The sequence below is a fragment of the Leucopleurus acutus genome (genome assembly GCF_964270905.1).
Source record: "Leucopleurus acutus genome assembly, chromosome: 18".
In the NCBI taxonomy this organism is placed as follows: Eukaryota; Metazoa; Chordata; class Mammalia; order Artiodactyla; family Delphinidae; genus Leucopleurus; species Leucopleurus acutus.
The window spans coordinates 16340177-16364769 of record NC_139160.1 but is presented as its reverse complement, the minus strand read 5'-3'; the positions used below and the strand labels follow the sequence as shown (position 1 = coordinate 16364769).

Sequence of the window (24593 nt, the reverse complement as noted above, 5' to 3'; positions counted from 1 at the left end):
TTCTTCCTATGTTAGTGCAGAAATTTAATGTGATTTCATTTAAATAGCAATAAGATTTTTTAATGGACCAGTTGATTCTAAGTTTATATGGAAAAACAAACAAATAAGAGTAACCAGGAAAATAATGAGGCGGAACCATCCCTATCAGATATTTAAATATAAACCTAGTAATGAAAATAAAAACAAAAATAATGAGACCTACTTAAACTTAAAAGCTTCTGCACAGCAAAGGAAACCATAAACAAAATGAAAAGACAACCCACAGAATGGGAGAAAATATTTGCAAACGGTACAACTGAGAAGGGATTAATCTCCAAAATATAAAAACAGCTCATGCAGCTCTATATCAAAAAAACATAATCAAAAATGGGCAGGAGATCTAAATAGACATTTCTCCAAAGAAGACATACAGATGGCTAAAAAGCATGTGAAATGATGCTCAACATCACTAATTACTAGAGGAATGCAAATCAAAACTACAATGAGGTATCACCTCACACCAGTCAGAATGGCCATCATCAGAAAGTCTGCAAACAATAAACGCTGGAGAGGGTGTGGAGAAAAGGGAACCCTCATACACTGTTGGTGGGAATGTAAATTGGTACAGCCACTATGGAGAACAGTATGGAGGTTCCTTAAAAAACTAAAAATAGAATTACCATATGATCCCACAATCCCAATTCTGGGCATATATCTGGAGAAAACCATAATTCAAAAAGATACATGCACCCCAATGTTCACTGCAGCACTATTTACAATAGCCAAGACATGGAAGCAACCTAAGTGTCCATCGACACATGAATGGATAAAGAAGATGTTGTACATATATACAGTGGAATACTACTCAGCCATAAAAAAGAATGAAATAATGCCATTTGCAGCAACATGGATGGACCTAGAGATGATCATACTAAGTAAGTTAGAGAAAGACAAATATCATATGACATCACTTATATGTGGAATCTGAAAAAAATGATACAAATGAACTTATTTACAAAACAGACACGGACTTCAGAGACTTCTAAAACAAACTTATGGTTACCAAAGGGGAAAGTGATGGGGAGGGATAAATTAGGAGTTTGGGATTGACATACACACACACATACACACACTACTATATATAAAATAGATAATCAACAAGGACCTCTTGTATAGCACAGGGAACTCTACTCAATATTCAGTAATAATCTATATGAAAAAAGAATCTGAAAAAGAATGGATATATGTGTATGTATAACTGAATCATTTAGCTGTACCCCTGAAACTAACACAACATTGTAAATCAACTATACACCAGTATAAGATAAAAATTAAATTAAAAATAAAAATAGGTAATTTCCTGGTGGTCCAGTGGTTAGGTCTCTGAGCTTCCACTGCAGGGGGCATGGGTTTGATCCCTGGTCAAGGAACTAAGATCCCACATGCCACGTGGCACGGCCAAAAAAAACTTAAAAAATTAAAATTAAAAAAAAAAAAACAAACGTACTCAACAGTGTGGACCTAGTACATAAATAACCGTACAGGTCAAAGACAGAACTGAAATGAACCCAGATACACAGAGGAAATTATTATATAATAATAAGATTTTCAAATCAGTGTGGAAAAGATAATGGTAAATTAACTGGGTGGTCATATGGAAAAAAAATTGGGACCATGTGTTATACCTTACACCAGGAAAAAATTCCAGGTGGTTAAAATATTTAAATGTAAAAAATAAAATTATAAAGCAGAAGAAATCATAGGAGAATTCTTTTACAGTCTCAGAGCAAGGAAGGCCCAAGTATGGTACCGAAAAGGAAAAGCAGACAAATCTTGTTGCATAAAACTTGAGATTTTTCGAGACAAGTATCATCATAAGCAATGTTAAATCCAAATGTCAAACTGTGGGGAGGGCCAGGAACCATCTGTAGTTTATATCTCAAAGAGCTGATTTTACTCATATACAAAGAACTCCTATACATCAATAAGAAAAATTAACAGAGCAAAAGAATATGATGAGACATAAGAAAATGTGCCAAATGCAGGTGGGATTAATGTTGCTAATCAACTGACCTTAGAATTGGGGTGAACCCAGCTCATCACAAGGATTCTTTTTTTTTTTTTTTTCGGTACGCGAGCCTCTCACTGTTGTGGCCTCTCCCATTGCGGAGCACAGGCTCCAGATGCGCAGGCTCAACGACCATGGCTCACAGGCCTAGCCGCTCCGCGGCATGTGGGATCTTCCCGGACCAGGGCGCGAACCCATGTTCCCTGCATTGGCAGGTGGACTCTCAACCACTGTCCCACCAGGGAAGCCCAAGGATTCTTAAAATTATAAGGAGGAGGGAGAGTGGTTCAGAGAAAAAGACATAACCATAGAAACAGGGTCAGAAATGTGCGTTCATAATAAAAGAGATGCATTCATAAAAAAAGAAATCCACATTAAAAACCACACTTAGATCCCATTCTTAATCTATTACATTGGAAAATATCAAAAAGTTTTAGGACAACTTTAATGGCAAGGATGTGGGGAAAGAGGCATTGTCATATACAGCAGGTGAGAGGGCACTAGTACAAATCTATAGGATGACAGTTTGGCAATATCTAATAAAAATCACATGTATTTAATGCTATCAAATAGCAATTCCAATCAAATAATTTACCCTGTAGACATACTAGTACATATGAGAAATAATGCATGCATTAAAGCATTGTTTATAGTAATAGGAAAAATCACAAATGAACCAAATGTCCATTAATAGGGTACCAGTTAAATGAATTCTGACAATGGAATATTACACAGCTGTAAAAAAGAAATAAGGAAGGTCTTTACTGATATGGAACAATTTCTGAGATATATAATTAAATGAGAAAATCAAGGAGCAGAATAGTGCCTACAGTATGCTTGATTTTTTAAAAAGGGGAAAAGGACATACATATATGGTAAAAAGTTTTAAATGCAAATATGAATATGATTATATATATATATATATACACACACGCATGCATGCACACACACACGTAACTGTTGGCATGAACAGAACTGAAACACAAGAGACCAGTACTATTGGCTGCCTCAGGAGAGCAGACCTGGGAGCTAAGGCCAGAAGAATGAGAGAGTATTTTCAATGTATACTGTTTTGTGCCTCTCTAATTTTACAACCTTATAATTATAATACCTTTTCTAAAAATAAAATATAAATGCAAGATTGTGCCTAAAAAGAGAATGTATAACTTGGGATTTTATTATTTTTGAGCCCTCTGAAATTGGAATGCCTCCTCTACCCATACGTCTCAAACTGCACTTTTACTGCTTAGTGGACACCAACCAAGTGGGAGTTAAGCTGAGGCTATGCTGCATTTGGGTCTAGTGGGATATACTTATGTGTTGTTTTACAGTTTCTTGACTGTACATAGTTAAGTCATGGCTGGTGTCACAGGCTAAGAACGGCTTCCAGAAAGGTCCCCATCAGCCCACGGGTCATACTGGCATATGAACACGTCCTTTGTGGCACCTGACACTACAAAAACTTGGGTGGTCAGAGAGAAATAAGGCTTGAAATGTCCTACGCCCAAAGCCTGTCTCGGGAAAATCCTTCCAAACCCCAGACATGTAAAAATGTGAGCAGAGCATTCAGTTCTCATAGGGGCCTTGTCCAGAATATGCTCAATAATACAATTATAAACATGCCACGCATTATTATTTTTATTTCCATGGGAATTACATGGAACAGAATTTATTAGTATGCCTGGGTCCATAAAACACAAACCTATAGTAATTTAACACAAATATTTTATACTTCAGTATATGAAGTCACATGTTTTGTGTATCCCAACTATCAATTTAAAATATTTTGATCTTATATATCAGTTATATTGCAATAAAACTGGGGGGAAAATTTGTGATCAATTATGCTAGTAAAGTCTGAATTATCTTTCTACTCTCTCTACAGAAACATAATCTGATTTTGGTATAGTATTACGAAAATCACTGTTAGAAGAAGAGGTGGACAAAAAACGTAGGGGGAAAGTATTATAGACGTGGGACGGGTACTTAGTTCATTAAAATATTAGACTTTTTCTGGATCTTGTGATTTGTGTGATATTGGTCAGGTATTTCCAATTTGCAATTTGTTGTGATTTCTTTCTTCATTCTAAGTATTTGTTTTCTTACCTGTTTCGAATATTTTCTATCTTTTTTTTTAAAGGAGTCCCCACAAATTATGTAAGCTTCAGGCCCCAGACTCACACCTGGTATTCAGGATCAATTTAAAATTTAAATTTTCCAGTCTCTTGTGAGAAGATTAGAACTGGCAGCACAGGGCACGACTCCCATTTTTATTCTAAGGACTATAAAGCCCAGATCAGCGAAGTAACTTGAACCAGTGGAAACAAAGCCCCCGGTCTCTAAAACTCCCATTAACTCTCTTCTAAACCTCTGTCTCCTCGGGGCACAGAAAACAAAAAGAGGTGTTCCCCAAATCTGCTTCCACCTCAGCCTGCTTTTCCTCAAGTGCTATCACACTCCTTACCTACTCAAGGCGTCAGGACACTTCTCATTTTATATCTCACAGCAGAGATTTAACCCTAAGACTTACTTCTCCCGGTAATAGAACCTCCACACAGCTACACATCACAGGCTCATCCGCAGGACCTGACATGAACCCAGCTTATGAGAGACGGCCCCAAATTCCCGGGCTGCTGTGCCACTTTGAATTGCGTTACACGGGAGGCCTTTTCCACATCCTGGCTATTTCACAAAATCCAAGATTTCTTAGCAGAACTTTTTACCAGTTTGTTCTGTTCAGCTATTGAAGCTTTAGTTATAACTCTAACCTGAAATCTATGCGAAACCCTCAATAGAGGTTTTTGTTGGTTGGGGAAAATCCCCCTATACCTAGCAATTGTGAGAATGCACCATTCAATTCTTTCTTGCCAAGAGGAGCTGCTGTCAGGATGATGCCTGGGCCCCATGGGAATGCCAGGCCGCTCCTCCCACAGCAGGATCCTCTAGTGGGCAGTCTTTGCTTGGGCTCCCTATTGGCTGGCCGAGAGCTTCTCAAAGCTGGACCAAATTCTCCAGCTCCTTCTACCAACACTTCCTCCCCTCCAAGGTGTCAGACCAGCATCTCCGAACAATAACGGCTCTCCCCTCTCCCATTCTCCCTCTCTTTATTCTTCAAGGTTTCTCCCCCCAGTGACTCTCCTGCACATCGAATTTCATCTTCGCATCCGCTTCTCAAGGACTCTGATGGATACACTACCCTAGAACATTTGAATCGTGTTTGTAAGAGGAGGAGAAAGGGCCGTTTTTCTTTTTGCAAAGAAAGAAGGAAAAGAAGATTTACAGGGCACCTACCAAGTGCCAGGTATTTTCAAATACGTTGTCTCATTTAACTCATAAAGGTAAGCACTATTATTCCCAGATTTTTAAAAATCTAAGGGTAATTCTGGTTAGCAAAGTGGCTGCTGATACCCTCAGAATTTTTACAGAGCTGCCAGCCCTGCTCAGCTTTCTAGAGAAATTCTAGATTTGGAGCCAAGGTGCAGTTTTCACGAGCCTCGGTAAGGGATGCATTTTGTTGTAGGTTGAATGGAATGAGGACTGTTACCTGCAGTAATCTCATATCCTTCCTTCACCGCAGCCCCTCTCAGACAAGAAATCTGCCAGTGGGCCTTTCCCTCACTGATATGCCCATCCCTCTTGTTCTAAGCATTCTCTGGCAAAGTCTAAACTGAGGGGCTTCCCTGATGGCGCAGTGGTTGAGAGTCCACCTGCCGATGCAGGGGACACGGGCTTGTGCCCCGGTCTGGGAGGATCCCACATGCCACGGAGGAGCTGGGCCCGTGAGCCATGGCCGCTGGACCTGTGCGTCCGGAGCCTGTGCTCCGCAACGGGAGAGGCCACAACAGTGAGAGGCCCGCGTACTGCAAAAAAAAAAAAAAAAAAAAAAACAGGTCCAAACTGAGTCTGAATCCACCCTGGGGAGTTTCAGTCTTCAAATCTGACAACAAAAGTCATATCAAATGGTAACTATAGAATATCATAGATGGTTAAAAAAACTTTTATGGTAAAACTCCCTAGCCTTTTAATTTTAAAAAGAATATACAATCAAAATGGTCAGGGCTTCCCTGGTGGCGCAGTGGTTGAGAGTCCGCCTGCCGATACAGGGGACACGGGTTCGTGCCCCGGTCCGGGAAGATCCCATATGCCACGGAGCGGCTGGGCCCGTGAGCCATGGCCGCTGAGCCTGTGCGTCCAGAGCCTGTGCTCCGCAATGGGAGAGGCCACAACAGTGAGAGGCCCACGTACCACAAAAAAAAAAAAAAAAAAAAAAAAGTCAAAAAGTAGCTTAAAAGGTTGGACAGCTATATTAATTATGATAGCACCAACTGCTGGAACATTGACCCCTCACTTTTGACACCCAATAGAAGCTTGTATCCTGCTTGCCCCACGGCAGTGGTGGCAAGGAGGATGGTGAGGGGGCCTTGGCAACAGGCGGTCAACCACTAACCAGATCCACAGTGGCTCTTCCATTGTCAGTGCACGGCATTTCCAAGGTTGACTTGGGTGTCAACATCCAGGTAATATGGAGAAGCAGGTAGAGAAACACCTGCTTCTGTTATCACTTTTGCTAACATTAGAGCCATGGATGAGAACCACTCACGTGGCCACACCTGGATGCAAAGGAGGCTGGGAAGTGTGTCCCTGGCTGGACAAAAATGTGACACTATGAAAGAGAAATGTGAGTGTTTGGGGGAGAGCTGGCTATCTCTGCCCAGTAGGCACTGCTACCTAGGATGACTACCATCTCATTTTGCCCTGGGCACTCGCAGTTTTAGCACTGAAAGCTCCGTATCCCCGGAAACCCCTCAGTCCCAGGCAAACTGGGACAGCTGTCACCCCATTAATTGAAAGTGAATTAACAGTTTAAAATAATAACTTAGAAAATGGACAAAATTGCTTTTACATGCATTCAGGAGATGTCAGAACAAAACCTGAGCAGGTAATTAGAAAGATTTGTTTTGAACCATTTTTTCCAGATGGAGAATTTGCTAACAGCCAAAGGCAAAACTTTAAGAATTCATGAACACACTGATTAGCAAGTAAAAGAGTCACAAACACCTGAAAGTAAATTGGAAATAAAATATAAAAGCAATAAAATCCCAAACCATTAAAACCATTCAATATGCTAGAATATGAGCAGAAGTGCTTACTAACATACAAAATACTGCTGAACTGCCTCTCTGGCAAAATAGAGTTATCAATATGTGAAAAAATTGGGGTGATATTCATTTTTGCCAGTTCACCCTGTTGGTCAATGTGTTATTCCATCAATTTGTCTTTAACCACGTCGCGATTCTCTGCAGAGAAGCCCTCTCAAACCAACCCAAACACAGGCAATCCCTGCCTTATCTTGTCCCCAGTCCTTTTTGTCTTTGCATCTTTCTGCAGCTTTGCCTTGCTAGATTTTGTTCTCCTTGTAAAACAAGTACCATTTCTCTCAAGTACAGAGGCCAAATGTTCCCTTTTGGGGTACTCTCCTCTCCTGCTTTCTACAACCTCTTGGTGCAAAGGGCAACTCAAATCAATGGAAGAAATAAAGCCTGAGAAGACCAGGTCCTTATTCTCTCCAGAAGGAAGTGATGCTTCTTTATTACCCTCCCATACAAACACACATATCAGAATTATTACACTCCCTCCCTCATGCTCACATCATATTACATTCAGCTGCGTCTGTGAGCGCCTTTCATGGGCTGCTGGGAATGTGTGACCTTTGCCACTCTGATTTCCTTCAGGGATTCCTTAGGAATTTCACATTGTATATTGCTCGTCTTAGGAGCTCAAAAAACACAAAGCCTTGAAGTTTGATTCAAAAACATTAGATGAGGAAGAGATCCACAAACTTAGTCTCATGAGAAAGTGAAATTCTCTAGGGAGACTGGAATACTATAGCATTTGCATTTAAACAATTTTGAACAGCAATTTCTGTGAGAAATTTGAGCTCTAGAGGGCTATGCAGACATATCAATAAATTCTGGCTTTCCACTGTAGCTTTTGAGAACCACAAACTTTTCATTCTTATCCCGTGCCTTTGAGTTTTCAGTGCACTGACTCCAGCTAAATTTCCTGCGCGGTGGAGTTAGTTTGTTTAGGCCATTGCTGATTGAAAGAAAGGGAGTGGGGCTGAACCAGCTTTTCACAGCTGTGAATCCCAATTGTGAATCCCCAGGGTGCTGAAATAACAGTCCCCTGCGCTAATCCAGCCTGGGCTTTTCCTGGGGGCTGTCATTGCTGCAACATAAGGTGAACTTGGTGGATAAAAAGTGCCAAGGCTGGGGAATTAGCAGTGATGCAAAATCACATCTCTGGCATAATGAGGGGCTGTGAACGGAGAAGAAGGTAACCACAGAGACCGAATGGCCATACTATAGCCACTGTATATACTGCTATATATATTATATAATATGCATTTGATATATGTATATACAATATATATACACACATTATTTTATATATATATGTATATACTATAGCCACTATATATATCTACAATAAATAGGGGCTACATGTGTATATATAGATGTGTGTGTACACACACACACACACACACACACACACTCTGACCACTATAGCCACTACTATAGTGGCTCCCTGACCTCCTGCCCATCTGTCCAGTACCCCTATTCCCACCTCACTGGCCTCTTTCAGCACCTTGAGTGCCATGCTGTCACCCATTGCACAGCCTTCGTGCCTGCCCTTCCCACATCTAAATCTCTCTCTTCTTCTACAAACACCCCTCACCTACTCACTCGTACTAATCTTAAGGTCCCAGCTCAAAGGTCACTTCCTTAGAGGAGGCTGTCCTCTCAAATGAGGTCAAATCCCCCATCATAAGCTATTTTTTTCCTGCACAGCAGTGTTCACCATTTATTTTATAATTAGGCTAGTGTTGAAATAATATCTGTCCTCCCCAATGGACTATTAGTTCCAGGAGGACAGGGATCTCGTCTAACTTGCTCACCTCTGCATGCCAGAGCCCAGAATAGCACCTAGCTGTAGTAGAGGTTTGATTACTATCGGTGGCATGGATGGATTTGGGTCTGATAAGGAACCCAGCCAAGACGCAGTATAGGTGGAGGGGGGAGGACGCCCGCGGTGGAGACTCCCTCCAGGTGCCATGGATGTGCCCTAAAGCGGTGGTTCTGAAATTTAAGCCTGCAGTAGAATCACCTGGAGGGCTTGTTAAACTGCAGATTACTAAGCGCCATCCCCAGAGTCTTTGCTTCAGTAGGTCTGGGCTGGGACGGGAAATTTAAAAATAACAGGTTTCCAGGTTATGCTGAGGCTCCTGGTCCTGGAACTTCCTTTTAAGAACCACTGTTCTAAGACATCAGGCAGTTTCCAAATAGCCTGCTAGAAGCAACCCAGCCACTCCCAGGCTTTTCTATAAGGAAGAGTAACCAACACACCAGATCTTGGCAATCTCACTCTTATTTACATCAGTGATTCTCAGCCATCAGTGGGCTGCAGAATCACCTGTAAAAATGCCCAAAGCTCAAACCTTGGAGATTAAGTTTCCGTTGATTTGCTTGGGAACTCAACATCTACAGTTAAAAATCCTCCTCAGGTGATTATAAAGCACAACCAGGATTGAGAATCAATGACTGAGATCATGGTTGGTAATTCAACCAAAAATTTTAATTGTTGCAAAATGTCTGACCTGTAATCACCGAGGTTTTTCCAAGAACCATGTTGTGCTCCTTTATTGGACTAAAGACTAGTACCACACAGCATCATTACAGGTAAAACAGAAACCTGTCTCTTACTCCAAATAACCATGTTAAAGGAAACTATGCTTGGCATCAGAACCGGAGACCAGAGGGTAGGAGATCATTCATTCCTTCAGTTCTTTACAGGGGGATGACTACACCAGGTATGGTATTAAGTGCTGGGGACATAATGATGGCTGGGACACAATGAGGTTGGCGACTGTGAACATCAGAAGGACACAGAGATGAGGGGAAACAAGACCCCATCTGGTCCAGAGACGCAGTCAGAACTGAAAGGACCTACCTGGTGTCCTCCAGGGCCCCCGGGGTATCCACTTGGTCCCAGCAGAGCCGAGACGCTGAACGCAGGAGCAGAGGCGTCTGAGACCTGTAATACAAACCCGGCAAAGGAAAACAGCTTGACTGGGCGCACCTGAGCAGACTGGGTTTGGCGGTCTGAAATGCTGCGTGTCAGAGTTGTTGGAAGTGTTGATATATTACCATCGGGGAACAGGTTGTGCCCAGGAATCCTGCTCTGCTGCAACCCCTCAACTGGGGGGTTTTGGCCATCAGAGAAAACGCACACACACGCACAAACATCACGCTAGCAAAATTAGAACGAAAATCTCACTAATGTCTGAGCAAGTCCCATACCTTTGAAATGCTGGGCCCTCCAGAAGCAGCTGGGTGGGGACTGAGGCCAAACTGGAGCCTCCTACTCCCGTGTCAAATGATGCCTTTGGGCAGAGCTAGGTTCTGGCCACTCAGAGAGAGGTCGGAGAGCCAGCGCATCCCCTGAGAGCTGGGTGGAACCCGGCCGAGCGGGAGTCTGCAGGCCAACCAGCACCCCAGGGACTGCGGGCTGTGGAAAGTTGCGGGCCGGAGCTCTGCCCGCTTCTCCAGCCAGGCCTCATCTGAGAAGCACCAGAGGAGCTGTTTTCACCACTAGGGGCGCCCAGGCCTCACGCAGACCAATTAAGCAGGAACCGGAAGGTGGGGTCAGACAGAGGTCTTTTTCCTGAGCCCACAGGCGCATGAGGAGTGATTGCAGAAAAAGCCTCCTGATGGGACCCCGTTCGCAGGCTGAGCCACTGCCGGGGAGGGGCTGCGAGAGGGTTGGCGCTTCTTCCTGCCCTGTGAGGTCGGCAGTCAGCCTTCGTCCTGCCGAAAAACGTGCACCCTGGGCTCTTAAAATCAGCTGACTCATTCTTAACTCCCGTGGTGTAGAGAGAGGACGGTGTTCAACGCCCCATCCCTGCTCAGGACACACAGAGTACCCCCCCTACTTTCTCTCTGCTGAATGCTGCCCCTTCCCTTATTTATTCAGCAAACATTTGTGCAAAAGAAGAGGTCTAGATTAACTGAGCACTTACCCGGTTCAGACAGGGTCTGCGGCTGAGGAGAGAGCAGGGGACAGCAGGGGTGCTTACAGAAAACAGTCTAGAGCCTAGAAACAGACACCAATGTGTAAACAAATAAATGGACAATGTGTTGGATAAGGGCTGCCATAACCCAGGATGATGTTATCATGAGTCGTTTGGAGGGAAGGGTTTCTGTGGATTGCCTAGTCAGAAAAGGCCTCTTTTCTGAGAACATGACATTTAAGCAGAAACCTGAATTATAAGAAGAAACTGGCCACCCTGGAGCAGAGAGTCCCAGGCAGAGGGTACAGCAACAATGCAAAGGCACTGAGGTGGGAAGAGCTCGTATCTAAGGAGCACAGAGGACAAGGTCAGGCAGTAGGAGGGGCCTGCACATCCACACTTAACGGGAGGCCACAGGAGGAGAGAGGCAATATGACTGGCAGCGGGTTTTTTTTAACATCTTTATTGGAGTATAATTGCTTTGCAATGGTGCGTTAGTTGCTGCTGTATAAAAAAGTGAATCAGCTATACATATACATATACCCCCATATCCCCTCCCTCTTGCATCTCCCTCCCACCCTCCCTATCCCACCCCTCTAGGTGGTCACAAAGCACCGAGCTGATCTCCCTGTGCGATGCGGTTGCTTCCCACTAGCTATCTGTTTTACATTTGGTAGTGTATCTATGTCCATGCTACTCTCTCACTTCATCCCAGCTTACCTTTCCCCCTCCCCGTGTCCTCAAGTCCACTCTCCATGTCTGCGTCTTTATTCCTATCCATGACTGGCAGTTTTTAAAGATCGCTCCGGCTGCTGTGCGGAAAATAGAACGTCATGCAAGGAGCGAGGGAGGAAGCTAAGTGAGCAGCACGATTCTCCAGAGTGGAGGCCACGTCCAGCGTCGAGGATGTGTGGTATCAAAGCACAGCCTGCTGTGTGCACCCCCTGAAACCCTCACTGGACAGTTCTATGGAGGACTTCGGGGCATTGCTCCTGGCTCTGTACCATAGCCTGTTTCTTTGGCCCTCCCAGAGATGCTGTGAGCCACCAATATCCTTTATAAAAATTCGAATTCTGCTCAGAGCAGCCAGAGTTGGATTCTGTTCCTTGCCACTAAGAATTTGAACATGGTTAAGCACATCTTGAAATCAATACCAAATAATTCAGAAGTTCTTGTGTGTTAAATGCAAGTGATACACTGACATAACTCAGTGTAGGATTAGAGAGCAGAAAAGTATGGTAACATGATTTAATAATAAAAAGACCAATGACTCCAGTTTGCTGGAACTGCCTAGTCTGTATCTGCTGACCCCATGTACTTATTAACAGCTCTCTCATTCTCCAAAGCTTCCTGATTTGGAGGATAAGAATCATCCTCCTTATTAAGTCCTGGAGCATAACTTTGATTCTGGGTCCCCAAGTCAAAGCTTCCCGACAGGCCTCTGTTTTATGGCCCACCCAGCCACGACAGGAAACGGCTCCTTTTACAGTACCAAATGTCACGGCAACTGCGGGGCTGCGGGGCATCCATCAGTGATGAGCCTTTTTTGGTAACCATACCAATGCTCTCACTGTTATGGGGGCTGAATTGTCTCCCCACCCCCAAATTCATGTGCTAAAGCCCTAACCCCCAGAACCTCAGGATGTCACTGTATCAAAAGATAGGGTCTTTAAAGAGGTCATGAAGTTAGGGTGGACACTTAATCTAACTTGACTGGAGTCCTTATAAGAAGAGGAGATTAGGACACAGACACATACAGAGGAAAGAGCATTTGAAGACACAGGGAGAAGACAGCCATCGACAAGCCAAGGACAGAGGCCTCAGGAGAAACCAACCCTGCCGACACCTTGATCTCAGACTTCTAGCCTCAAGAATTGCAAAAAAATAAATATCTGTTGTTTAAGCCACCCAGTCTACGGTACTTGCTATGGCAGCTCTAGCAACTAATACACTCACGTAACACAACGTAGACCGGCATTCTCTCAAAACCTCCACCTTAAACAGAACTTTCCAGTGCCCTGACCTACAATTAGCACCACTCAGCTGAGGGACCCTCAGCTGCTGCAACGTGGGCCAGCTAATCTGCCCAGGCAGATGATCCAAGCCAGCTAACCTTCAGCACCTGGCAGCCCACTTCTGTGTAACCACCAAATACGGAGAGTTAGGGGTTAACTGGGGCTCCTCTAATCCATGCTGACTGCCTGGCTCTGTGTATACAGGGTACAGAAGGTTAAAAAGTATTAAGAAACTTAACCATGAACTTGACTCATGCCCACTGCTCCTGGCAAAGCAGGGTTACAGACTTGATGCCCGATCCTGTCCTCATACATAATACTTGCTTTCATCCCTGTGTCCTGGAACCAACTCATAGATCTGAAGGTTCTCAGAGAGAAAGGCTTGTCATGAGACTGGTCAGCTGTCTGCTGTCAAGGCCTTTAATGGGATCAATCGACAATATTTTATCAGGTATTCCTGGCACTGTGACGGTTTCAAAGAACTATCACCCTTGGTTCCTGCCCTCAAAACAGTGACTGTATAGCCGGGGTTGATGTGGTTTCAGAACTTCAAAGTTAATAAAAATAAGAGAGCTGAGTAACTAAGCAAAGACCAGGACCGGCTCCTGGTTCTTTGTCTCGTTAGCTGCGTGACCGAAGTCAATTCTTCCACCTCTGAGTCTCAGGGGCCTCCTTTGCCAGTTGAGGGTAAGAATACCTTCCTCACAGGGTTCTTGTGAGAAGGGAACTAAACAGTATATGGAAAAAAGTGTCCAATGAGGAGCTGGCACCTAGGAGGTGCTCCTTTTTAAAGAGAAGAAATTGACAAGTGTAGGCCACGCTCGCAATAGCTGTGAGTGAGGGGAGACTCAGGAAGCACACAGGACCTCGTTCTCACATTTGTCCAGTATTTACTGAGCACCTACTATGTGCCAGAAGCCCAGGTCTATGTTGGGAATACAAGACCAGGTCCCAAGATGCTCCAGGTCAGCCGGAAGCAGACAAGCTATAACCAGACAGGTGTGGGGCAGGAAGCGGGAGGGGCTCTCACCTGAGGAGGTGTGGCTGAATTTCTGTAAGGCTGACTCAGCAGGCCCTTCACTGAAGAGATCTATCAGGAAGGGTGTCATTTTCACACGCGCATGCGCGCACACACACACACACACACACACACACACACACACAGTTTATTGAAGTTCTCACTTTACTTTGCAGTTCTATGTTTTGCCTATAATGGCACCAAGAGGCCCACATAGATTTATATCCATTTTCAGGTTTCTGTAATGTGATGGGTTTTTGCTTTCTATTTTCTCTTCTACAGAAAATGAAAACATAGATGAATGTCTATGATGATTCGAACTATAAAATGCTTACAGACATGTGGTCTGTTTTCCCCTGAAGTCCTGATGTTTATCGTATGCCAAGGTCCTGAGGCAGCCAGTTTGGTCACACAGGCTGTGAGGCCTCAGCCGCTGACCTGTGGGGTGAGGAAGGCGGGTCTGAACAAGCCTGGGCTGCAGTCTGAGCTGCCCCCTGCCAGCACTAACCAAGGGGGATGGACAGTTGGGTTCCATCTGCTACTGTCATTCTTCTGGGGAGGTCCAATTTGAGCAGGGGTGATACCTAAAGTCAGGTGGGGGTAACATCATAGTTCTCTGTGGTCTACCTGAATTCAGGGAGGGCCCCAAGCAGATGCAAGGTAAGGGGTCTTCACTCAGACCAAACAAAGACCCAGGGAGGAGGGGGCTGGTCCAGGACTTAATCCGTACGCAGTGCTTTCTGCGTGACATCTCCCATGGGCCTCACAACAACCTTAATGAGTAGTTCTTCATGAACCTCATTTTACAGACGAGGAATCAGAAGCTTGGAAAGCTTAGGAAGCAGCCCAAGATCCCACGGCCAGTAAGCAGAGGCCGGAAACCCAGCCCAGGTCTGACTCCCAGGTTCCCATCTTTAACCTCTACACCCCACTGCCTATAGGTAAAGCGCCTGGGCTTTCAGTAAACATGGGCTCATGCCCACAACACCATCAGGCCCCCAGGAGCAGGATGAGGTCCAGGCCTCGCCCACTTGGGGAGACAGGCTCTGCCTGTGTTTACTGGCCTGGTCAGCTTTGGCTTGGGAGCCAGGTAGGGCTCTTCCTCCAGCTGAGGAGGGCTGGGGGAAGTGGGGTGAAGAGCTGACAGTGGAAACAGATAAGAAGTGAAAAATTCAGGGCTTCCATTTCTTCTATTCCAAATATATAAGATAAACATTTGGATGGCAAACTGAGTTTTCTCCCTGGATGTTTCGACACACAGATTACAGATCTTCACATTTTCCTCATGTTTGGGAATTTTCTAAGATGAGATTCTGATGCTTCATGGTCACTCCGGTCATTCTGAATGCATCTGGTAAGCCCAGAGTAGAAACGGCTGCTGTTTCAACAGCACATCATCCATACAGTTTTCATGAAGAGTTTTACCTGGAAGAAGCAAGCCAATGGATACCCCTTGCGGTAACAGTCACTAGAAATGTTTATTTCATAAGGAAGAATGTTGTTATATTCAGATCTACGACACAAGTTGAAATGGAGTTTCAGCCAGGGGACAGCAGCTGACACCAACATGGTGCATGTCAAGATACTCCATATCCAGAAGACAGACCTATTCCCTACTTTGGGGACCAGAGGGAGAGCCCCAGGCATTTGGGGGGGGTCTACCCAACCTCCAGCATGTGGGAAAGGAGGGCTCAACCCCCGTTGGGGTTTCAGGAACAGGGAAAGAATGTGGGAGTAGGGAGGACCGGCCAAAGGGTCACTGGAGTCAGCAGCCAGAGAAGGGAGCACGGAAAGACTCAAAGCATAACCTCCTAAGGATGGGTGAAGTCCTAATCCCAGGGGCAAAACAGAAGATCTGAAGCAGAGAAAAGGCAGGACTGAGTTAGCCAGAAATGATGGCCAGAGTAGATGTGATTACACAGGGATAGGCCTTTATAGCCTGTCCTCATAGCCCTCGGATGAGGCCCTCGGCTGGGGGAGGGGTCTGTGAGAGATGCTCCCTGGTTCAGACACATCCAAAGGTGATTCCCGAGCAGCTCCCTGGCACTGCCAGCAGGCATGGGCACCTCTAAACATAGGGTGATGCTCCCTTGTAGTAGATTCCTGGGGCTGCTGTAACAAAGTACCACATATTGGTGGCTTAAAACAACAGAAGTTTATTATCTACAATTCTGGAGGCCAGAAGTCCAAGATCAAGTCCATCCAAACAGCCTCATCTTTACTTGACACCTTCTGCAAAGACCCTATCTCCAGATAAGGCCACATTCTGAGGAATTAGGGTGTTAGGACTTCAACATATCTTTTTGGGGGGGACACAATTCAGTGCATATCACCCCATTTTTGCCAGGCCTTCAAGCAGTCAGTGCTCCTCAAACCCATCTGCCCATTAGGTATTAAAAATACCAACATCTGGGCTCTACCCTGAGACTCTGATTCACTGGGGCTGGATGGGGCCCAGGCACCTGTACTTTCCAAGTTCCCCCAGGCGATGCAAAAGCATGGCCCAGTCTGAGCACTTCCGTCCTGGGAGTAAAACAAGGTAAGGAACCAGAGACACAGGGCTGTCCTCTGCCTGGGTGAGTCCTGTGCCCACCGCCGTCATCCTGGACTGTGGCTGAGCAGCCCCGAGGAGGGCGCTTGGATGGAAAACATCAACTCCTTGGAACAGCATTAAATGATAGCTCCCAGTGTCTTAGGATGAGGGAGTCTGGTGTTCTCATGCTTTTCAACCACTAAATAAAAAACGTGTCTGGGAGGGGCAAGGGTAAGCTGGGATGAAGTGAGAGAGTGGCATGGACACATATACACTACCAAATGTAAAACAGATAGATAGCTAGTGGGAAGCAGCCGCATAGCAGAGGGAGATCAGCTCGGTGCTTTGTGACCACCTAGAGGGGTGGGATAGGGAGGGTGGGAGGGAGGGAGATGCAAGAGGGAAGAGATTTGGGGATATATGTATATGTATAGCTGGTTCACTTTGTTGTACAGCAGAAACTAACACACCATTGTAAGGCAGTTATACTCCAATAAAGATGTTAAAATAAAAAACAAACGAAGTGTAACTAATCTTCCTCTTCATGAAGATGTATTTGCCTAGGCCTACCCTAAGGAGAGTCCTGGTGGTTTCCAGAGCATGTGATTGCCCGGCAGGCCAAAGGGCCAAAGGTTTTAAGTGAAGCTGAATATTGTAAAGAAAATTGAGACTGACTCACCTTGCTGCAAGGTAAGACAGGAGATCACAGCCACACCTCCAGCCCAGGAAAGAGAAAAGTAATGAAAATCTAGATGCCTGTGGCAAACCCCTTAAGCACCTACAGGCCTGATTGTATGCTACTCAAAATAATTTTTGCTCTATTTTTAAACACTGTTGAAATCAAAACTAAATTAATATGGGCTCAAATTTGAAGGGGAGGGAAAAAGGCACCAACCTCCATAATGAACAGACAAGCTAATTAAGGTATCTGAACAGAGGATGGAAACTGATTGGAAATCATGTGGATTTCACTCATATGGGAGAGAAAGCAATTTAAATGTTCTCCGGCAAATTGATTAAATCTAAAACGCACCCAGAATGGGTGTTGTTCCAGCGTCCTGCTGAGTTCCGTGGGAGAGGCTTACCTTGCCTTCTGACCAATAAGAATTTCTCAAATGCGTTCTGAAAATGTGTTTTAGAAGCAGGGCAGGAAAGACAAGCATGCAGTTGGATGTATGTTATTGGGCCTGTGTTACGGTCACCCTGGTGAGGATCAAGCCCACCTCTGGCCTCTTCTTTCTTCCTATGTCCTCCACCCACCCACCGGCTGGACAGGCTCATCTAAACTTGGAGTAACTGGGACCCACTGATGCTAAAGCCAGGATGCCCAGCTGCTGGGCTGCTTGGAGCCTTTGGCTAACGCCAGTTAGGAGCAGCCTACAATCTAGTATTAAAATTATGCCGCTATTCAGCTGGGAATTTTTCCTAAAGTCACAGTCATAGGTCCAGGAAGTTGTGGCCTCTGCAAGTACCTGATCACGACTTACCCAGGGAGGTGTTTAAGTATCCTCCTCCTTACCACATCGCGGGCAGGAGTCAGGCGATGGAGCCTTGATCCCCACCAGCTGTGTGAACACAGTCAACACGAGACACAGCTCCAGTTCATGCTCTCACTGTGCCCTTTATTTTCCATACTATAATAGTAAGTATATCGCTTTTAATGCTATTTGTGTGCTATCCTCCCTCTGGACTGTAAATCCCTATGCAGACAGGACCGTGCGTATTTCACTGCCCACTCGCGCACCCAGCACAGTGCCTGGCATGTGGGAGGTGCTCAGTAAATGTCTGCTTAATGAAAGAAATAAAAAAGGAGGAGAAAAAAGAAAGGTGCACTGGTGGGGATGGGAGTGGGAGAGAGAGACAGACAGAGATAAGGCAGGCAGGCAGGCAGGAAATGTTTCTAACCTCAGTTTCCTCATCTGAAAAATGGGCCAATTATTCCTATCTCCTAGGATCGTTATGACTAAATGACTATTTGCTCCTTCATTTGTCTTCTGGAGGCCTTTGTACAAAGTGCTATGATAGAATTTTACATGGATATTCATTTGCACATGTCTCCCCTTAAACTGTGTGCTTCTCTAGGGCAGGGGCCGTGTGTTTCTTTCACTGTGTAACCCCAGCCCGCCAGCGTCTGGCACATAGCATTTAACACCTGCCTGTGTGCAACCTGCCTCTCCCAGGAGGGGACCCTGGCAGAGGCAGTCGGCCCAGACGTCCAGCCTCAGCATCGTCCAGTTCTCCAGCCAGTTCTGTGCAGTCCCAGCTGCCTCACCTATGAGATGGAACGCATACTCTGCCCAGGCCTGCAGAGAGGAATCAGAACGATGCTGCTCTTGAGGTGGGAAAAAAGTGCCTGGATTCCTGGGCCCACTGGCTCATTTGAATAAATTTGCATCCCAGGCTGGGTCTGTCCTCCCTCTGGTCAAAGCTCCCCTATTGGGTGGGCTGGCCTTTCTCTCCCCCAGGCATTTCAGAACAGAGGGTTCTGGCCACCACCTGTGCTGCTCAGCTCACTCAGCGTGAGCCCCCAGAGCTGTGGCCATGGCCTTCTCAATGGGTGGAGGACTTCCCAGTACTTGCACTGGGTCATTTTTCTCCACTAGACTTACCTTCCTGTTGATAGCAGGTTTCGCCCTTGTTCAAACCAGTTTTCAATCCCCAGCTTTTATGATAACTAACAGAAAAGTCCACTGGGCCCTGAGTCCTCACAGGCATGGAGAAGGATCCAGAGGTTTTAGAAATTAAGATTCACCACTTGTACCATATCCTGCTGTGATGTTAATTGCAGGTCTCAATTCCCATTTTACAGATTGAGGAAACTAAGGATTTGCAATGTAAGTTATTTGTCCAAGATTGGGATTCAGGTTTGCTGACTCCAGCACCTATATTTGACACCCCCTCTCCAAATTTCCCAAAATATCCATGCAGAGAATTCCCTGGATGTCCAGTGGTCAGGACTCTGTGCCTCCACGGCAGGGGGCACGGGTTCGGTCCCTGGTTGGGAACTAAGATCCCGCATACCACGCAGTGCGGCCAAACAGAAACAAAGACAAAAAAGCCCAAAATATCCATGCAGTTGACTGTCTCCTCCAGCAGCCAGCCCTGGAAGGCATCCTGTGGGACTGTCTGGACTTTTTTGCTTATGGGCTGGGATGAAATGGGAGAAAGAACGACCAAGGCCTGGGGTCCTGCACCTGCCCTGGGGGTTCACTCAGCTCTCAAAGAAACTGACTTCTAAAATCCACCGCCTTGTGGCCTGAAGTACCTGAACCCACACAAGCCAACAAACGGCACTGCCTGGGCGGACACTGCAGGCAGCAAATGTACATTTTTTTATCATTTGTGTGCTCGCTTGCGTCTACTTGGCTGCCCAGAGAATAGCAATCTGCCAGGGGTGTTAGAGACATGCCCTTTCTTTTTGCCTGGGGACAAGCCCCTCCAGGCTGGGACCCCTCTGAGAGAGGGAGGAATCTCAGCAGATGGGTGGCAAAACAGACGCTCAATGGGCTCCATTATTCTTGGAAGATGGCGGGGCTTCAAGGGCCTGGAGCTAGTCCACCCAGGTTTACATCTGAGCCTGATACTTCCTAGAAGTGTTTTAGGGCAAATCACCTCTCTACGCCTCCATCTCTGATCTATACAGTAGGAACCATAGCCAGCACCTGCCTTCTAGGTGACATGAGGATTAATGAAATACAGATAAGAATCTTAGCTCAGTGCCTAGAACACAGTAAGGGCTTAAAACGGGAACCACGGTTTTCTTTTTTTATACCGCCATTCTCCTGGGCTTGGACGTGGCCAATTCTTTCCTGACCCTTTTCCTGTTTTGACTGCTAGGATGATGGGCCTGGCCTCGGAGTAGATGGCATGATGGCTGCCGGCCCCGTTACCCCACCCCAACTGTCCCAAGAGTCAGTGGCCGGAGCGCGGACCTGGGCGCTCCCCTGGTACATGCATACCTTTCCTGAACCTTCTTCCTCACCTCATTGGCATTGGCATCCCAGAAGATAGAAAGAAAAGTGAAATAAACAACAAGTTATTCCACTCATCGGAGTGCAATCACAGGTATCTGGGGTTTTCTTTACATTTTTATTCTATTAAAATATTTCGGCCATGACCATGAGGAACATTTGCCTAACTGGCAGGATGATTATGAAGATTAAATGAGGTAATGCTCATAAAAGGGTTAGCGTGCCACTTAGCCAGTAAAAGTTGGCTCTCATTAAAAAGAAAAAGAAGTCTAACCAAAAACAAGAATATTTTTTCTAGAACTTCATAATTTACAAACACTTTCATATGGCTTATTTTATTTAGATACTCACAACTTCAGATGGGTTTATTGTTGCCGCCTTACAGATTAGGAAACTGAGGTGTAAAGATATTAAAGACTGGACCCAGGCGACTTAGTGTGTAGCAACGTGGCAGAGCCAGGAGGCAGCTGCAGGACCATGGCCATGACCCTGCTCGTGGACTCACCACGAGGGGCTGCGGAACGCAACTCCCGCAAGCGGGACCTCGCTCCTGTCCTCCACTGTGGCCCAGGGGCAGCTCTCTGCGTCTGTCTGACAAAGAAGTCCAGCATCACCTGGCCCTTATTCCTGACTCCAGGCTCCCTGTTAACTCCTGAGTCTAGAAACCAGGCATGCGTCCCTGGTCCCCACAAGCCCCTCCCCCTCGGTGGAATCAGGAGAAGCCACAGGCCTGATGGGTACACGAGGGGAGGCCTGTTTCCCCCAAGGTGACAGGCAGGATGCAGAGCCCCAGGGCTGGCGTGGGCTAGGAGGCTGCCTCTGGCAGACAAGTGGCGGTTTACAGTTTCCCCAGCAGGCCACGTGGTCCAGCCCCCTGGGGCCCAGGATGAGAATCCAGGAGACTCCACGTTACTATGGACCCACCTGGGAAGCCAAGGGCAAAGCTATTAAAGCATTTCTTTTTTCTTATTTGTAGAATGGCTCCAATACCGCTCTTTTCTTATCTCGTCGGGAAGAAGTTTTGAGTAAAAAGTAAGATCTGTAAAAAAAAAAAAAAAAAAAAAAAAGTAAGATCTGTGTAGTATTTTGAATTCTTTGTTTTTTGGGCAGTGGGTGAGTTTACAAAGTATCTGTTAAAAGAGTCATTCTTCCTTCCATTCATTCATTTACTCATCCAACAAATATGTATTAAGCACCTTTCACATGCCAGACTCTGTTCTCAGAATTGGGGATACAGCTGTGAACAAGAAAGAATGTCTCCCATGCCCATGGAACACACTGTCCAGAAAATCCAAACCGCAAGTACCCAAGACATGATCTCGCTGTTATTCTCCTAAGTATTTTTGGTAGCATTTTTTTCAATGAAATGCTCCCAAATGAAAGCGGCACCACCCTGCTTCCAGGATGAGAAGCCAGGTGTACTGGGAAATGCAGACGAATCTAAATCCAGATTGGGGTAAACAATAGGTGGTAAGGGTAATCCACTCTCCAGTCTGAGGTACATGAAATGACTTTTTGTAAATGATGCCTCATCCTACATTTTAAGAGGCACGAATGAACACCTGTTTGCTGTGCTTAAAACTGATAAGTGGGACTTCCCTGGTGGCCCCAATGCAAGGGGCCCAGGTTCGATCCCTGGTCAGGGAACTAGATCCCACATGCATGCTGCAACTAAGAGTTCGCATGCCACAACCAAGGAGCCCGCCTGCTGCAACTAAGGAGCGTGTGAGCTGCAACTAAGACCCGGTAAAATCAAATAAATAAATAAATTTTTTTTTTTAAAAAAGATAAGCTTTTCCACCAAAACCATTCCTTTGCTTGTAAACACGTTTTTCTCAAAATCACTTAGGATTGTCAACATGCTTATCCCATTACCAATAAGCATATGGCTATCTCCTCTAAAGGAGATAAACATCTGCTGTATCCCAAAGTCATAAACATGTTTTGGATGGTACAGAAAAAGCAAGTAATATATTGGTAAGTTGTGGCAACACGCAAAGAACTTATAGAGACAATGATGGAATGGTTTATGTACAACCAACACGGCAGATGCAACTGTAAACCAATGGACTGTGAGGGGAGCCCAGGGTACTCAGGCTCCCCAGTTGGCATCTCGTCCCAGCTGCCAGACCACATGAGCGCTGACAACTCCTGCACCTACCCAGTGTAGCATGAGCAGGGTACAGTCTGCCATGTGCTGACCATAAGGGACTCCTGCCTTTGAGGAAGGTGGAGAACAAGCTCTCTGCCAGTGGAAACCACTGGATACACCAGCTGAGACTGGGTGGCGGCCAAAGCAGTGAGGGAAAGCCACTCCCAGACAGGTAGGCATGCCTTCCACCCTGTCCCCTTGCTGGCCCCCGGGGACCCCTGAGTTCATTGAAGGAAATAAAGGCATGAACCTCATTTAGGGTAAGTGGTGCTTGTGCCTGATGGTTCCTACTCCTTGATGTCTTGCATCTGGGTCTTTGTTTTGCCTCGAGGTGTAATTCCTCAGAATAAACCACCATCACATCATTATATGCATTGCCAAGCCCAATAAAGAGGTCCTCGGGAGCCCACCATGTGTGAAATTCCCCATTTCTTCATGAACAATCAGGTATGGGTGCTACTGCAGTGAGGATGCTCCTGGGGGTGATACAGTGGGCCTTTAAGGTGCAGCATTGCTCCTAAGGTGCGTGATTTTGTGATAGCCCTGACTTGTCCGCAGAGAGCTCAACCTCTCAGCTAAAGAGCCAGCAGGACTGATAAGCCTTCATCATCCAAAAGACCAGCCCACTAGGCTCCCTCGGGGGCCTCCCCGGGCTCTGCCTTGTGTCTGCAGCCCAGAACCCACACCCCCTTTTCCAGTTGGCTTGCTGGGTTCTTACTGAGAGCTGAATGTGTGCTTGTCACTGCTATTCCTACAGACATTAGGTCTCTGGCTTAGGCATTCATAAACATTCCAGAACCGTGCCAGCATCTGAGGTCTCTTTGAGTGGCCCCCCTTCCCCAGCATTCACAGACTCCACTGCCAAGCAGATGACATCACTATTAACGACTATCACTAGTGTTTTGAAAAGAGAAATAATGTTTTTAAATCTCACTCCCACACACCCCGACCTCTCTCACCTCCTGATCTCCCGTAGGGGCGCGTTAACTGAATGTGTGTGCTGGGAACTCTGCCTCAGCTTTTAAAATAACCTCCTCACATCGTCACTTGGGGCCTCACCGTAACATCTCAGCAGCAGGTCAGAAGGTGGAGGTACAGCCTCCCAGGACCCACACGCGGGGCTGCTCTGAGAGCTGGGCCCCCAGGGGCAGGACGTGAACCCCACCAACCCCCGTGCCAAGGGCCACTTGCAATGTTAGATTCGCAAAATGCCTTAAAACTCTTTTAATTGTTGCTCCCTCCGCCCCTTACCTCTTCTCCCTCCTCCTTCCACTCCCCCTCAAAAAGGTTCTCGTTTGCTTTAATGGGCCATTTGAACCCAGAATGAGGATTGACTGTGTTGCTGTGTCCCTGTGGCTTCCCCTCACAGGCTCCTCCCTGGAGTCCTCAGGGTCTCCCCAGGGACCACACGGCCTCTCCTGCCCCCAACCCAACCCCTCCCTTGGGCAGAATTTGTCTAAAGCCACAACTTAAAACACTTACTGGATTCCCCAGCCTTGCCGTCCCGCTCCCATTCATAAACCCCGCACAGCTCCTCAGTGGCTCATGCTTTTTCCCAGATTGTGGCTTCCATGTGACCAACGGCAGACGTTTCTGACATGGCGGGCTCAGGCCACAAGGACGGCGTGTCAGACATGAAGAGGACACAGTAGTGCACCCGCACGGGATCACAGCCACGGCAGTAGTCGGCCCAGCCCAGAAAGAGCTCCCTTTCCCGGCCTCAGGTTTCAAGGCCTCCTAAGTGGGTTTGCGATCTGTCAGTCTCTTCCCTGTGTATTCACTGTATT

General features: G+C 46.1%; 1 protein-coding gene across 1 annotated transcript in view; it reads right to left on the bottom strand.

The window, feature by feature from the left end:
• The window catches only part of LOC309974909 (uncharacterized protein), an 84593-nt gene extending 60230 nt beyond the window's left edge, over window positions 1-24363 (bottom strand). The window contains exons 1-2 of the mRNA XM_082859761.1: window positions 24289-24363; window positions 10058-10141 (exon numbers count right to left, since the gene is read on the bottom strand). Coding sequence (XP_082715887.1) covers window positions 10058-10141; window positions 24289-24324 — 120 coding nt within the window. The 5' untranslated portion in view covers window positions 24325-24363. The remainder of the gene's footprint in view (window positions 1-10057; window positions 10142-24288) is intronic.
• Window positions 24364-24593: the final 230 nt, after the last annotated feature.